This window comes from Meles meles, chromosome 4 (genome assembly GCF_922984935.1).
Source record: "Meles meles chromosome 4, mMelMel3.1 paternal haplotype, whole genome shotgun sequence".
NCBI classification, from domain to species: Eukaryota; Metazoa; Chordata; class Mammalia; order Carnivora; family Mustelidae; genus Meles; species Meles meles.
Genome location: NC_060069.1, coordinates 36,055,283 through 36,070,295, shown reverse-complemented (window position 1 = coordinate 36,070,295; position 15,013 = coordinate 36,055,283). Strand labels below are relative to the sequence as shown.

General features: G+C 49.2%; 1 protein-coding gene and 1 pseudogene across 1 annotated transcript in view; both read left to right on the top strand.

The window, feature by feature from the left end:
- GLB1 (galactosidase beta 1) overlaps positions 1–9,725 on the top strand; it is an 80,647-nt gene extending 70,922 nt beyond the window's left edge. Inside the window, exon 16 of the mRNA XM_046001745.1 lies at positions 9,087–9,725. Within this exon, the coding sequence (XP_045857701.1) occupies positions 9,087–9,332 (246 nt within the window). The 3' untranslated portion in view covers positions 9,333–9,725. The remainder of the gene's footprint in view (positions 1–9,086) is intronic.
- Positions 9,726–14,305: 4,580 nt separating this feature from the next.
- Positions 14,306–14,717, top strand: LOC123940667 (annotated as a pseudogene).
- The last annotated feature ends 296 nt before the right edge of the window (positions 14,718–15,013 follow it).

Below are 15,013 nucleotides of genomic sequence, written 5' to 3'. Positions count from 1 at the left end.
TCAGTCAGTTAAGCATCTACCTTCAGCTCAGGTCATGATCCAGGGCCCAGGGATCAAGCCCCAGGTTCAGGTCCCTGCTTAGTGGGGAGCCTGGTCTCCCTCTCCCTCTGCCGCTCACCCTGCTTATGCTCGGTCTCTTGCTCGCTCTCTCTCAAATTAAAAAAAAAAAAAGGCACTGACAAAGATCCCTTCATCTATGTAAATTATTTCTGCATCTTGCTTTTGAAATTTTCAATACCCTCATCATTTGACTTTCTGGTGCCAGTGGGGCCTGATCACCAGAAACACCAAGTGATCAAAGGATTGGAACTTTTGGCTCCACTCCCCAACCTCTGACTTCTTAGGGTAGGGATTGGGGGCTGGAGATGGGCTCTGTAAAAACTCTAGAACTTCTGGATGGGTGAACACATCCAGGTGCTGGCAGGTACACCTAGAGAGGACAAATGTAAGTAAAATGTTTTCTTGCCTTCTGTGCACCATTCTAGCAAATTACTGAACCTGAGGAGGAGGTTATGGGAACCCCCAATTTGTAGCTGGTAGTTCAGAAGTGTGGGTCAGAACCCTTTTAACTGTGGGATCTGACCCCAGCTCCAGATAGATGATGTCATCATTGAATTGTTGGACATGCAGCTGGTGTCCAGAGAACTGGGGCATCGGTTGGTGTCACAGAAAACACCCTAGAAGGAGCCAGGAAGGGAATGATAGCAAGTGCAGTGGGAAAGGTGACTTCATGGCCTCATGTATCAAGGAATTTGGGTATTACCTTGAGACCTTTCTAGAACTAGGGGCAATTTTCAGCATCAAAGTGATATGATCAAATATGGCAACAGTGTGTAGAAAGTACCAGAAACTGTGGTTTTCAGCATGTGAGCAGGCTAGGCAGGACATTGCTACTGGGGAAGGCATCATAAGTAAATGCTATGATCTCAGATAGTGGTGACAATTAGGAGAAATTAAATGTGACAGTGGGATTTAAAGTCACGTACGGGGTGAAGCTGTTGCTATCTTAGATGGCATAATAGTTACCTATTGCTGTGTAACAAATTTCACCCTTAAATTTAGTGGCTTAAAACTATGATAAGCATTTATTAAGCTCACAGTTTCTCTGGGTCTGGAACTTGGGACCAGCTTGGCCTGGTGGTTTTGGATCAGGGTCTGTCATGAAGTTATAGTCGCTGCCAGGCTGGGGCTGGCTGTTGGCAGGGGGTCTCAGTTCTTCCCCAACAGGCCTTGCCATAGGTTGCTTGAGTGTCCTCCTGACATGGCAACTGGCTTTCCCCAGAGGGAGTGATCTAGGAAGGAGAGAGCCAGGCCGAAACTAGCCTTGGAAGTCACACAGCCTTTATCACATCCAGTTAGTTGAAAGAGAGCATTGAGTCCAGTCCCAGTTGTTGGGATAGGAATTAAGTTCTGCCTTTTGAAGGGAGAAGTGTTAAGAATGTATGGACTTCTTTTGAAGCCACCACCTAAGGAGTGGTCAAGGGCGCCTCTTGGAGAAGGTGGCCATTGAGGCCTGAAGGATGAGACCAAGTCATCTACATGAGGAGCCAGAGGAGGAATGTTCCAGAGCCAGGGAGCAGTGTGTGTGGAGGCCCAGAGAGAAAGATCCTGTGAGCAATGGGGAGAGTGTGGGAGACGAGGGGTTGGCTCAGAAGGTAGAGATTTTGGCTTCTCCTCGTTCTGGTGGTGGTATTAAGCAGAGAGTCAAAGAGCTGACTGGCTTTTAAAGCTCGCTTCTCAGTGGGAATGGATTATAGGAGGGCGAGGCTTGATGCACGAATTCCTGATGGGAAGCCAGTATGGCAATCCTACAAGGGACCATGGGCTTGGGTGCTGGTGAAGACAAGTACAAGATTCATACTGAAAAGAAAAGGCAGGGTTTGCTGAGGGATCCTCTGTGGTGTTCAAGAGAAAGTAGTCAAGGAGGACACCAGAGTTTGGGGCCTGTGTAATGGGAGGGGAGGGTGTGGTTAGTTTCTGAGGTGGGAAGGTGGGAGCAGGGCAGGTGGGGTGCTGGCGGCAACCAGAAGCTCTGTTTTAAACATGTTCAGCCTCAAGTACTTACTAATCATCTAATCTCCAAGAGGAAGTGGCCAGCAAGTCTGGAACATAGCAAGAATAAGAAAGTAAAGCTCCATTCAATACAATGAAATAGGGGCGCCTGGGTGGCTCAGTTGGTTAAGCAGCTGCCTTTGGCTCAGGTCATGATCCCAGCGTCCTGGGATCGAGTCCCACATCAGGCTCCTTGCTCCGCAGGGAGCCTGCTTCTCCCTCTGCCACTCTGTCTGCCTGTGCATGCTCTCTCTCTCTCTCTCTCTCTCTCTCTCTTTCTCTGACAAATAAATAAATAAAATCTTTTTTAAAAATACAATTAAATAATGTTCTCTATGTTGCAAGACCTGATAGCCTATAGAAGACCTGGGGGTCTTGAGTCTATAGAGAGAAGGCTCTTCAAATCAGGAGATGGGCTGTAGTACAAATTAAAGGTATATATTCAGGGGCCCCTGGGCGACTCATTCGGTTAAGCATCTTGATTTTGGCTCAGGTCATGATCCAGGGTCATGAGATTGAGCCCTGCGCTCAGCACAAAGTCTGCTTGAGATTCTCTCTCTCCCTCTACCCCTCCCTCTTCCTCTCTCCCAGCTCATGCTCAAAATAAATACAATTCTCAAAAAAAAAAAAAAAGTATTAATGCATTCAGTGCTTGTAATGGGAATGCAGAAGTGGGGTAAGTGTCCCAGCTTTGGAGCTGTTGGGAAAGGACTCAGTCAGTAGAACTCACTCCGGAGCGGGGGCGAGGGTCCTACTGTGGGAAGTTACGCCAGCAGCTACATTGACTAGGAGTGCTCACTGCACGTTGCTGGGCTGCGTGCTCACGTGTGTCCTCCCACTTAGTCATTTACAACAACCCCAAGAGGGGCACACGTGCCACCAGGCAGCCCTGACAGGATCTGGTGAGTATTTAGTAAAAGAGGAACTGAATACTAGAAAATTACTCTACTGTTTTTAAATCGGGTTTATAAACCTCATTTCCTTTACTGAAAAGTGGCACACTAACGTGCCTTGAGGTGTATTGGTTAGCTTTTGCCTTATAACAAACTGTCAGACCTTCCTGGTTTCAAGAAACAGCAATTCATTCAGCTCATCATTTGGGGTGTTGGCCAACTGGGCCGCTCTTCTGCTGGTCTCAGCTGGGCATGCCTTTCTAGTCAGCGAGGAGGCTGTACTCACAGGATGTTAGCTGTCCGTCCACTGCGGTGACCGAGGAGATTGGGCCGTGTCTCTCTCATCATCCAGCTAGCTGTCCCAGACTCGTTCGTGTGGTGACCGGCCGTGTTCAGGGGAAGACTGCCAACTTACAAGACTTCTTAAGGCCCAAGTCAGAAATCACAAGTCGCTTCTTCCATGTTCTTTGGCCAGAGCAAGGCACTAGACTAGCCAGATTCACAGGAGGGAGGAACAGATTCTGTCCCTTGATGGGGGACAGCTGCCGAGAACTGGGGCCATTTCGGTAGCCTGCCCCATGAGTCTTAGCCCTGTTGACCCTACTTTCATTCTGAATCTGAGATGCTTTTTAAACTTTTGGGTCCTGATTTATGGTTATTTTTATCCCTGACAAAGTCTACTATTTCCATCCAACTCATTGTTTCCTAGTCACAAGCCCTATGAGCTGGGAAACTAGACAATCACACCTCTTTTCAACGATAGATATTAACTTGGGACCAAAACGGGGTGCCTGGCTGGCTCACTCCATAGAACATACAACTCTTGATCTCGGGGTTATGGGTTCAAGCCCCACATTGGGCATAGAGCTTACTTTTTAAAAAATCAATACAATGTAAAAATGTTTTAAAAATTTAGTAACAACTTTGTAAGAATTATGGGTAAACAGGAGCAAAGAGGCTCTGAGTTGAAGTGGGGGGGGGGTCTCCTGCAATTTTGAGTATGTGTTATTTTGTAGCAAATACACAACAGTTTTCACTCACCCTTGTAGCTTTGTTCCAGAACTGCGAGGCAGCGGCAGCGTGATGCCCACTGTTAGGTGAGGTGCTCTTAAAAAGATCAAGCCTTTCTGGAACTTTGGAGGCTGAGAGGAAAGGAATTTATGTGTGGGGTTTGAAAAAAAGGAAGAAATGAATCATCTTTTATGTAACATTTTATGTTTTCATGGCTTTAATTCTAGTTGCGTCTGTCATAAAATACAGGGAGGTCATAGGGTTATTCATTGCTCCAAGACCAAGAAGGAAGCAGGGAATGTGGGCTGCATCAGCGGCAGACCCTTCTGGGCCTAAAGGAAGCGGAGAATTCATTTTCTCCTGGGCACTGAGATCTGCGCATTGATATCTCTTTACCATCTTATCTAAGCAACCCCCTCACTATTTTACCTTTTTTTTTTTTTTAATTTTTTTAAAATTTTTATTTTACCTTTTTTTAAAAAAAATTCTTTTTCTTTTGTTTCTCCCAAATTAACTTCGCAATTACTCATTAATTGGGTGTGGTGAGAACCTTTTCACCTTGAGAAATGGAACCTTGGTCTGTTCCACTGTAAGTCCTCCAGCTGTCTCCGTGACTTCTTTCAGAGTTTGACAGAGTTAGCGTTCAACCAGTTTCTTGTTTTTGAAGGAACACCAGAGCACATTTGAAATTTTTAAACTGTGACTTAAAACAGCATCGAAATTTTTGCTTTAAGTTCTTAGGAGACGATTGTGTTTATCTGGAGAATCTAAAACAGACACACAATTTGATTAACAAAGAAGCAGGTCACACATTTCTGGGAAGCTAACATTTATTGAACTATTACCACCTTTGAGATAATAGCGGAGTGGGGAGTCTGTCAGGGGTCAAGCCATGGTCAGAGAAAGTCAGACTTTGTCAGGAACTATTTTAGCTGGGACAGCCCCATGAAGCCCCAGAAGCCATTGGTATTCACTCTAGGAACACAGGGCCCCAGTAGGGCTCTCTGTAATTAAGAGTCTGCTTTTACTAACATGAGCATACTCTCTGCCTGCCCCCAACAATTTCAGCATAACTTTTTTTTTTTTTTTGGACAGACAGAGATCACAAGTAGGCAGAGAGGCAGGCAGGGGGCAGGGGGATACAGGCTCCCTGCTGAGTAGAGAGCCCACTGCAGGGCTCGATCCTAGGACCCTGAGATCATGACCTGAGCCAAAGGCAGAGGCTTAACCCACTGAGCCACCCAAGTGCCCCAAATTTCAGCATAACTTTTTAAAGAGAAAAATAATTAGAGTATGTATATTTTTAAATTGAATTTTTTAAAATTTGACTTTTTTTTTAAGGCTTTAATTATTTGACAAAGAGAGCACAAGCAAGGGGAGCTGCAGAGGCTGAGGAAGAAGCAGGCTCCCCACTGAGCAGGGAACCCAACACGGGCTTTGATCCCAGGACCCTGGGATCATGACCTGAGCCACCCAGTTGCCCCCCAAATTTGAGTCTTTTAAAGTAATTTTTTACAACTAAAAATCACAGTGCTAATCAAGGAGCAATGCAAATATTTTATTTTTCTTCCAGTGAACAGGATTCTCTCAAACTGTTAAGCTGGGAGCAGAGGAGCCTGGAATATTCTTTCAGTAGGACTTCATGTCACCCCTTCCCAGAATCTGTTCTCAGGCAGAATCATCAGCCAGTCTTCCCTAACAGGGGCTTCCAGGTATAGACTGAGTATCACTTTGCTGAGCACTCAGAGTCTCATTGTGAGCAAGGGAACCAAGATTTTTCCTTCATAGAATCTGTGCTGGAAATAGCTGATAAGCCAATAATCAAACAAATGATACAAATAGGAAACGATGACAATAACTAGAAGAAAAAGAAGAGCCTGAGGGGGTAGTGTGTGACTTGACTGGAAGGCTGGGAGTTGAGGATGACCACAGCTCCTGTCCCTGAGGCGCTGGTAGGGTTGAGATCTCTGCGCTTGGAAGGCTTAGGATCTGGGAGAACAGCCCTCCGGGTGGCGGGAACAGTTACTGCACAGAGGAAGGAGCTTGGTGTGTCCAGGTGACGGTGGGGGGAAAGTCCAGTGGGGATCTGAGTGGCCAGGTGTGGGGAGAGTGGCACAGACAGCTCGGGGAGGAAGCAGGCACTGGGAACTCTGGGGCCCTTGGGAGGAGGTCAGAAGCAAGAACGAGCAAAAATCATCTGATTTTCATTATGCTGCTGGGGGGACCCTCAGTTCTAGAGCTAACGAAGCAGTCGGGGGACCTGTGAGGAGGCTGCAGGAGTCTGAGACAGCATCCATTATGACTTTCTCTAGAAGACAGCCGTGAGGGCGGAGAGACATGCGGACGTTGTGGTCTGACAGTGTAATGCCAGGCACCTCACCATTCCTCACACGTGGCTGTTTAGGTTTAAATGGGAATTAATGAAAAGCGAAAATCCGGCTCCTTCTCACAGTTGCCACATTTCGAGCCCTCAGTAGCCATTGCCGAGTGCATGTAGCTGCTGTGTGGGGCAGGGTGGAACATTCCGGAACATTCCATCATTGCAGATGGTTCTGTTCCACCTGGTGCTTCAGAGCTATGGGCCTGTGTCCGATTCTTACCAGATTTCTTGTTTGTTCTTTCCAAATGCTTTATTCCTGTCCTGGCAGGGCAACCAGGCCACCTTAAACTTCATGTAATGCCCATTCTGTTAGGAGCAGAGTGGAGGGTCATTTTGTCCTGAAGAAGTTCATAGCTTTCCGGAATTAACCAAGGCCATAAAGGTATAACCCTGAGTTTGGGGAAACTTAGAGGGGATGTGCAAGGCACGATCTCTACATACCGGGGCGTCATCTGGGTGGGCCAGGAGGTAGAGTTCGTATGGGAATGGAAGGCCCACAGTGGGCCTCAGGTGATCATTTGGGGGAGAATGGGGGTGAGCAAATGGGGGGCAGCTGGGTGGCTGTGTCCAGAATTAAGGAACCAGTTGGAGAAAAATTGTATCAACTGTGATCAGCAACTAGGAGCCACAGTTTGGGGTCTTGTCTGTCTGTCACAGTACAGTCTATGGGGATATGAGTATTCCCTAGTAGGAGTGAGACCTCATGTGGAATGAACCAGAAGAGTGAAAGCCAGAAAGGGGCCAGGAATCAAAGGCAGATGCACTAAGATCCCTGCCAAGCTGGTTAGGCCGGCCCCAGGGCCTTTCTGAAGCAAGTCTAGCTGCCAGAGTAGTACTTTGAGGAGCTCACATGGAGGTCTTTGGGACTGTTGCCCTGTGAGGCTACTGCACAATTGGTCGGCAGAGCAGCATTTAGGGAGACGAGCCAGACATGTAGCAGAGGACCGAGGACAGGCTGAACCTGTGGATGTCCCTAGTTCTGTCAGCCCTGTGTCTAAGATGACCACCCCCCACAAGAGCAATGGCCTCAGCTTGCCTCCCACGGGGCCAGTCTCAAACAGGGTCCTCTTTTAACCAACTTTAACCCAAAACCCTCTGGCAAAGGGGATTTAGGGAAATGGTTCCCAGGTTTCTAGATGGACCTGCCCGATTCAGCACAAGGGATGTGAGGGACAGTCCCTTGGATCCTCACGAAAGGGAATTTCAGGCAAGAGGAGGCATCAGACCTCCACATTGTCTACCTTGTCACTGGGTTGGGAGTGGGCTTGGCTTTCGTCAGGACACTGTGAAGCCCCCATGCTGCTCACAGCCCTCCTGCTGCTCTCCGTCTGAACCTGTCTCCCCCTCAGCCTCCAAAGTCAAGTGCTGCTCTCCTCGGCACTGCAAAAACAAGGCACCGGCAGATCCTCATCTGATAAGAACGCGGTAAGGCTGTCATGGCCCATGCCTGGTAGGAAGGATTGAGATAGCATATCCCGAGGTAAAAACAAGGGTAGAGGAGTTCTGAGAACTGTGACACTGTCATCCTTTCTCTAAATGACTTAATTCAACAGACAGTTGGTTTTCAATCACTGGCCTCCTTTGTAGGCATGTGATCTGTTTTATGGTAGGGCAAGGAGCTCAGTCGCTCCCTGGGCTCTGCCCCTGGTGCTGGCCCCCGGACAGCGATGCTTCCTCCCGCTGTCCCCAGTCACCTGCCCTACTGCCTGGCAGCCGGGAAGCAGCAGGACTAAGACCGGAACCGGGGGAGGAAATTCAAAGGGAGTGAGGCTAAAGGGAACACCTGGAGACTGAAAAATACCTAAAGTGAGCAGCTGAGTCGCTCTAGGGGAGCGGCTGCAGCTGGGTCGTGGAGCCTGCAGGGACCGGGGCTCAGTTCGTGACAGCATGGCTGAGCCTTCGCCAGCCGCCCCAGTATATTTGGGCCACTGTGGATAGAAACTCTATGTGGTCCGTGTGTGTGTGATCTCCCCTCCTCCCCTCCTTTCTCTGTAATAGAATGTTCCACTTCTTCGGCCCCTGTTCAGTCTTCCCCTGTGAGCAAACCCTAGCCCATGCAGGCGTCGGGGACTGTGTAGACACACCCAAACGTGGTCCCTATTCTTCAGGCATTTCTGTTCTCTCAGTTTTATAGGGGAGGGCGCTTCTACTCACAGAAATGGACTTTGCAGCATGTAGAGCAAGCTGGGAGCAAGCGTGGCCTTCCTCGTGTTTGAGGATAGCTCTCGGGACCTGGGTTCCTGGGCTGCTGCAGACCATGCTCATCGCATGCACAGAGACAGCATGGCTGAGCCCTGCCTCTGGGAGGGGGAGTGAACGACTAGAGCGCGTCTCCTTGGGGGACAGCTCAGCAGTTCTCCTCTGCGGACAGAGAAGTCAGGGAGGGGCTGGCCTATGGGGGGGCAGCAGTCCCCCAGGACCCAGGACAACATTCCAAACCCGGTGAAGCTGCCACAGCACTGTCCAGTACCGTCCAATACCGCCCAGGCAGAGGAACCAAATGTGTGTCGTCCTGAGGCAGGAACGGGTGTTTGGGGCAACATTTCGTTTTTTTCTGCCCTCCAGTCCCTGCCGCTTGGCTGGTCTTCTCAGCAGGGTGCGGGAGTGGAGGCTGGTGTGGGCCTGGGTCAGCCTGGTCTGTGGCTGGAGAGCACCTTTGTGAGGGCGCTTCCTGCTGGCCCCGTGAGCCAGACTCCCCCAGGGCTGTGGGTGCAGGTGGGCCTGACGGTTCTCTCTCTCTCTCTCTCCAGGGTCAGGTGTGGATTAACGGCTTTAACCTCGGGCGATACTGGCCTGCGCGGGGACCCCAGGTGACTCTGTATGTGCCACGGCACATCTTGGTGACGTCAACCCCCAACACCATCGTGGTGCTGGAGCTAGAGCGCGCACCCTGCGGTGACAGTGGCCCGGAGCTGTGCACCGTGGAGTTTGTGGACAGGCCGGTTATCAGTGCCACCCCGACCTCTGGTCACCCCCCTCCAGGCCTGCCTGACTAACCCTTGGGACTGGACTACATCTGATGGCTAAGCACTGTGACCCTTTGGAGTTTGGGCTTGCACATACCTCACCTCTTTCCCCACGCAATGCCAGCACTCACTGGAAGGTGCGATTAGAAAGTAGGGTCGGCATGTGCATTTTCTCCAGGCAGCCCCGTGGTGCCCAAGCCTCCACCGGAGTTTGGGGGGTGCACCACGAATGCGTGAGGAGCTTGGTGGCACAGGAAGGCGTGATGCGTCTGCCCGGTTGGAATGAAAGCTTTAAAGGTGTTCCTGATTTTTATCTCGAAGGAATCATGTTGTCTTTTTGTGAAATAAAATTTGTATTCAAATGCTGTTACTGTTTCTCACCTTGAGCGGCTATTAAATTAAAAGTTCTGATTTAAATCATAACTAGACTTGAGTAGGTCGAATAAGCCACTTCACTAACTTGTGGTTCAAAGGAATGGAAAATCGTCTTGGTTTGATCTAGTGGACTGCTGCTTCTCTGATCCTCAACTGACTTCCTTTTTTGTTTCTGTGATGTCTACGAGGGGGCCCATGACACAACTCAAAACCATCCTGCGAACCACTGAAATGGTCAGCCACGGAGAGTGTATGTATCGTGGCGTCTGCACGCTGGGATGGCAGGGAGCCCCAAACATGCTGATGTAGATCTGTGAGTGCGAACCCTTCCGTGACCTGCTGTGTTTAAAAAGCTGATTACCTTAAAAATAGTTGCATTTAGTGTGTTTAGACATCAGAACGGCACGTGCCTGCACGACTCGGGCCTGAACGCGTCTCAGCAGACACAGACACACATGCACGTGAGTGTGTGCACATGCATGTGGGGATGTGGCACCTCAGAGTATGTGCGTCCTGCCCTGGGGCAGTCACTCTCACTGCAGAGCGCTGGTCCGACACCACGTGCAGCTCCGAGCACGCTGGCTGTTTCATTCACTCCTCCCTTGGGAGAACTGCAGAATGGGCTCCCGTCCCCCGGGTTACCCAGCCACACAGCTGTAAATGGTAGAGACAGAGCTAGAAGCCGAGCCACCTTGGAGCAACTGTCCAGGCACACACGGCACACATAATATATGAATACATGCATGTGTTCCCACGGGAAAGGATTGGAACAACGGAAACCAAAATGTTACTAGATCGTATCTGAGTGGTAAGGATTCGAGAGACAGTTTACTTTTTCTTTTTTGCTCACCCCTATTTTAAATCCTTTACAGGAAAGATGTAAACGTTTTTAAGGGAGGAAGAAAGGAAAGGTTTCTGATGCTAATCTATAATGTGTTTTCACGATAGAGTCATTGTCCCTGTCTAGTGGACATCGATAACGACTACAGCAGGGGGTACCGGAGCTCTGGTTGAGCCAGCTGAGGGAGGCATCCCTGGGTTGAGACAAACTGAGACTAGAACTTTATTTAGGACTGTTTTCTTTTGCATTTTTGTCTAAATGTCCTGCATGTGATGTTTGAGGCATAACTGCGGCACGAAGGAAGGGCCGCGTGGACTCGTGTTCTCGTTACTTTACTCCTCCTTTTGCACACAGAATGGTACTGCAGAACTGTGCCCGGTTATAAGCTCCAGAAAGAAACGTGAGGCACTTCCTTGCAAAGCACCTGCACTGTCCCTGTCAGGGCTCCCGAAGACGCGGGCAGCGGAGCGGGGTCTCCTCGCGAGAGCGTGTGCTTGCTTTCTGGGCGCCCCATCTTCAGAACCGCCATCAGGTAGGCAGCCGCAAGCCCGTCTGAAACAAGAAAATACGGAAGGCTTCTGTGAGAGGCGGGGCTGGATTGCAATCTGGTCTGTCTCCATCCAAAGACAGTGTTTGATCGTCTCCCGTCCAGGGTGTCCTGTTCGGGAAAACCAGATCTTGCTACATAGATTCTCCCACCCTGGACTCCTCTCATCCACCCCCCACCCCCAGCTCTCCATACCGCCTCGGAGGGGCGTAACGTCACCTACGGTGCCTTTCTTAAAATGTAATTTGCCTTGGGGCGCCCAGGTGGCTCAGTTGGTTAAGCAGCCTACTCTTTGTAGGTCATGATCTCGGGGGCCCTGGGATTGAGCCCCATGCCGGGCTTCCTGCTCCACGGAGTCTGCTTGTCTCCCTCTGCCTCTGCCCCTCTCCCTGCTCTCTCAATCAATCAGTCAATCTTTAAAAAATGATGCGCCTTCAGGCACTCCTGATTTCTCAACTCTGTTTGGATGCTGCCTCTGAAAATAGTAAAACCAGCGCCTTCATTGCCTACTATGTAAAATTAAATTTATCTTTAAGCTGATTTTAATATTCTGGGGCTTTCTGAGTTGATCATAACACGAGTGGTGTTAGAATATTAGCACATTCTCAGTCACCCTTGTGATGAACACTGTGACCTTTTTTTCCTTTGTACCCTTATTTATATGTACCCCAGATTTGTATGCCATACAGAATATCTTGTTTTAAATAGCTTGGGTGGCAGGGGTTGGGGGCGGCGCCTGGGTGGCTCAGTAAGTTAAATGTCTGCCTTCTGCTCAGGTCGTGATCTCAGGGTCCTGGGCTAGAGCCCTGTGACAGGCTCCTTGCTCAGTGGGGAGTCTGCTTCTCCCTCTCCCTCTGCCTCTCCCTTTGTCCCGCTTGTACTCACACACTCTCTCTCTCTCTCAAATAAAATCTTTAAAAAAAACCAATAAATTAATAGCTTTATTGGGGACACCTGAGTGACTCAGTCAATTAAGCATCTGACTTTGGTTCAGGTCATGATCTTGGGGTCTTGGGATTAAGCCCCGCGTCTGACTCCCTGCTCATCGGGAAGTCTGTTTCTCCCTCTGTAACCCCCATCCCCTGTGTGCTCGCTCTCTCTCTCATTCAAATTAATAAAATTTTAAATAAATAATAGCTTTATTGGAAAGTAATTTACATACCCAAAAAATTCACCCATATGAAGGTACGGTTTGATGAGTTTTACTAAATTTATACAGCTGTGCAGCCATCGCCACAATCCAGTCTTAGAATACTTCACCCCAGAACGTTCTCTTGTGCAGGAAGTCTTCATTCCCACTCCCACACTAGGCAACTGCTGACCTGTTTGCTTCCTCTGCGGTCGTGCTGTCACTGGGATCACAGTAGGCAGGCTTTCGTGTCCGACTTCTCTCACATGGCATCATGTTTGAGGCACGGCCATACTGTATGTAGCACGTTCAGGAATCTGTTCCTTTTTATGGCTGAGGAGGATTCCATTGGGCGGACACAACACCTTTTGTTTATCCATTTGCCAATTGATGAGCATTTAAATTGTTTCAGGTATGGGCCTACTCTGAATAGTGATGGTGTGAACATCCATATCCAATTCTTGGTGTGGTCATATGTTTTCATTTCCCCGGAGTAGAATTGTTCAGTCGTTCAGTAAACATGTGCTTAACTTTTTAAGAAACTGCCAGACAATCTCAGAACATCATTTTTGAGGCTAGTAAGGACCGAAGAAGCAGCAGCGTGCACTATGCAGTTGCCGTCAGTCCGGAGTGGTCGTCTGTCCTCTCTCTTCTCCCTGCTCCGCCCCTGTGAGCGTCTCTCTTTTTGTGTCTGTTAACCCGTCAGTCTTTGTTTCTCAGCAATCTCAGTTTATTCAGAATGAGATTGTTTAGTGCTCATCTAAGTTTGGGTTTTTTTCATTGTTTCCCCAACAAGCAACGTATCTTCTGTCAGATGACACAAATAGGAAATGATCTTGTGTGATCTTTGTTTCTTGCCTTAGGAGAAAAAAAAGTCATTTTCTGAAATCGCTTTTTTAGTCACTGTGAAGGATTCTGTCTGGTCTGTGGTAGACTAGATGGCTGATGTGAACCACTAACCCGTGGGCTATGAGGAAAGTCCAGTCAGTGTCCAGACAACAAGAGGGGGTGGCTCTGGGTTTGAGCCCTGGCCCTGCTCTTGGTCTGACTGAGCGCTGCATTCTGGGTCGTCCCTGGCCCTCCAGCCTTCTGGCGGTGATGTTTGTTAACTGGACACCCAGCAGCAGTGTAAATGCCCCATGAGGATTCTGAACAGATTCCCCACCACACAGTAGCTCTGCTTGTGTCCCAAGGGGCTTTCCCACATGTGAGAAAGCCTCCCACAAGCTTCATTCCCCTGAACTCCCCACGCAGAAGCACTGTGTTGCCAGGTGAAACAGGACAGGCTCTGGGACAGAAACACAGGTTCCTGTTCCCACTTCATCACTTATCACTGGCATGGTCTCAAATAAGCAATTCACTTACAAGCTTCAATTTCCTCATCTCCTACGTGTGGTTCCCCACCTCATGGAGCTTTAAATCCACTGCAGTCATCGTAGAACACTTCAGGTGCCGCTTGTCATGGACTAGGTGCTCACTGAATGCTTGTGTTCAGTTCAACATGCTGGTTCTCCTGACCAGGCACTGTGCTTGGCTGAAGGATGCAAAGGAGAAGGAGACTGTCTGGTATAAAACATGGACACTGGGCACCTGGGTGGCTCAGTTGGTTAAGTGGATGCCTTTGGCTGAGGTCATGATCCCGGGGTCCTGGGATTGAACCCCACATCCGGCTCCTTGCTCAGTGGGGTTCTGCTTCTCTGCCCCTTCCCTGGCTTATGTGCATTCTCTCTCTCAAATAAAATCTTTAAAAACAAAAATGAAACACGGACACAGATTATTGGTGGCAGAGGAGGTTCCACAAAAAGTTAGGGTGTGTCGGGGCTCCTGAGTTGCTCAGTGGGTTAAAGCCTCTGCCTTTGGCTCAGGTCATGATCCCAGGGTCCCAGGATCGAGCCCCACGTCAGGCTCTCTGCCAAGCAGAGAGCCTGCTTCCCCCTCTCTCTCTGCCTGCTGCTCTGCCTACTTGTGATCTTTCTCTCTCTGTCAAATAAATAAATAAAATCTTTAAAAAAAGAAAAGTTAGGGTGTGTCAACTGTCAAGACCCTCCAGCATTGCAGGGTGCTGGGGAGGAGGGGGTGGAGGCAGCGACTGGAGGCTGCCCCAGCCTATGGAAAAGACTCTTGTTCTCAAAATCTAAGTAGGGCCCTTCTGCCGCAGCAGCCATTGAAGAGAAGCAGCCATGGCTCTGCGCTACCCCATGGCCATGGGTCTTAATAAGGGCCACAAGACAACCAAGAATGTGAGCAAGCTGACGCACGGCTGCCCCCAGCACCTCACCAAGCACGCCAAGTCATGCAGGATGGGATTCAGTGGGTGTGCCGCTTTGCCCCCTAGGAACAGTGCACCAAAGAACTGCTCAAGTTCTCCAAGGACAAGTGAGCACTCAAGATCATCGAGAAAAGGACCAGACTCACATCCACACCAGGAAGAAGTGAGAAGAGCCGAGGAATGTCCCAGCCGCCATAGGAAGGTTTCCAAGGCTGCCAAGAAGGACTCAGTCCCTCCTCCAGCTCTGTGCATGATAAAATCTTAACAGAAGAAGAGGAAGGAAGGGGGGAGCCTTCCATGGCCAATGTGTTGAATTCCCAGCTCAAAGGGCATTTCTCATCATTGCATCCTGTTTGGGTTGTTGTCTGTTTATTGTATATAAAGCACTTCAATAAAGTTTGTGTAAGTGGCAGAAAACAACTGTTTTGTGATGCATGTTCTAGGGACCAGAAACATGTACAGGGCAGTAGGACGGCCTGTCATTGTTCCGTGACAGCTGGGGCCTCTGCTAATGCTGGAATCATCTGGGGTTTCCTTCACTCACACCTGG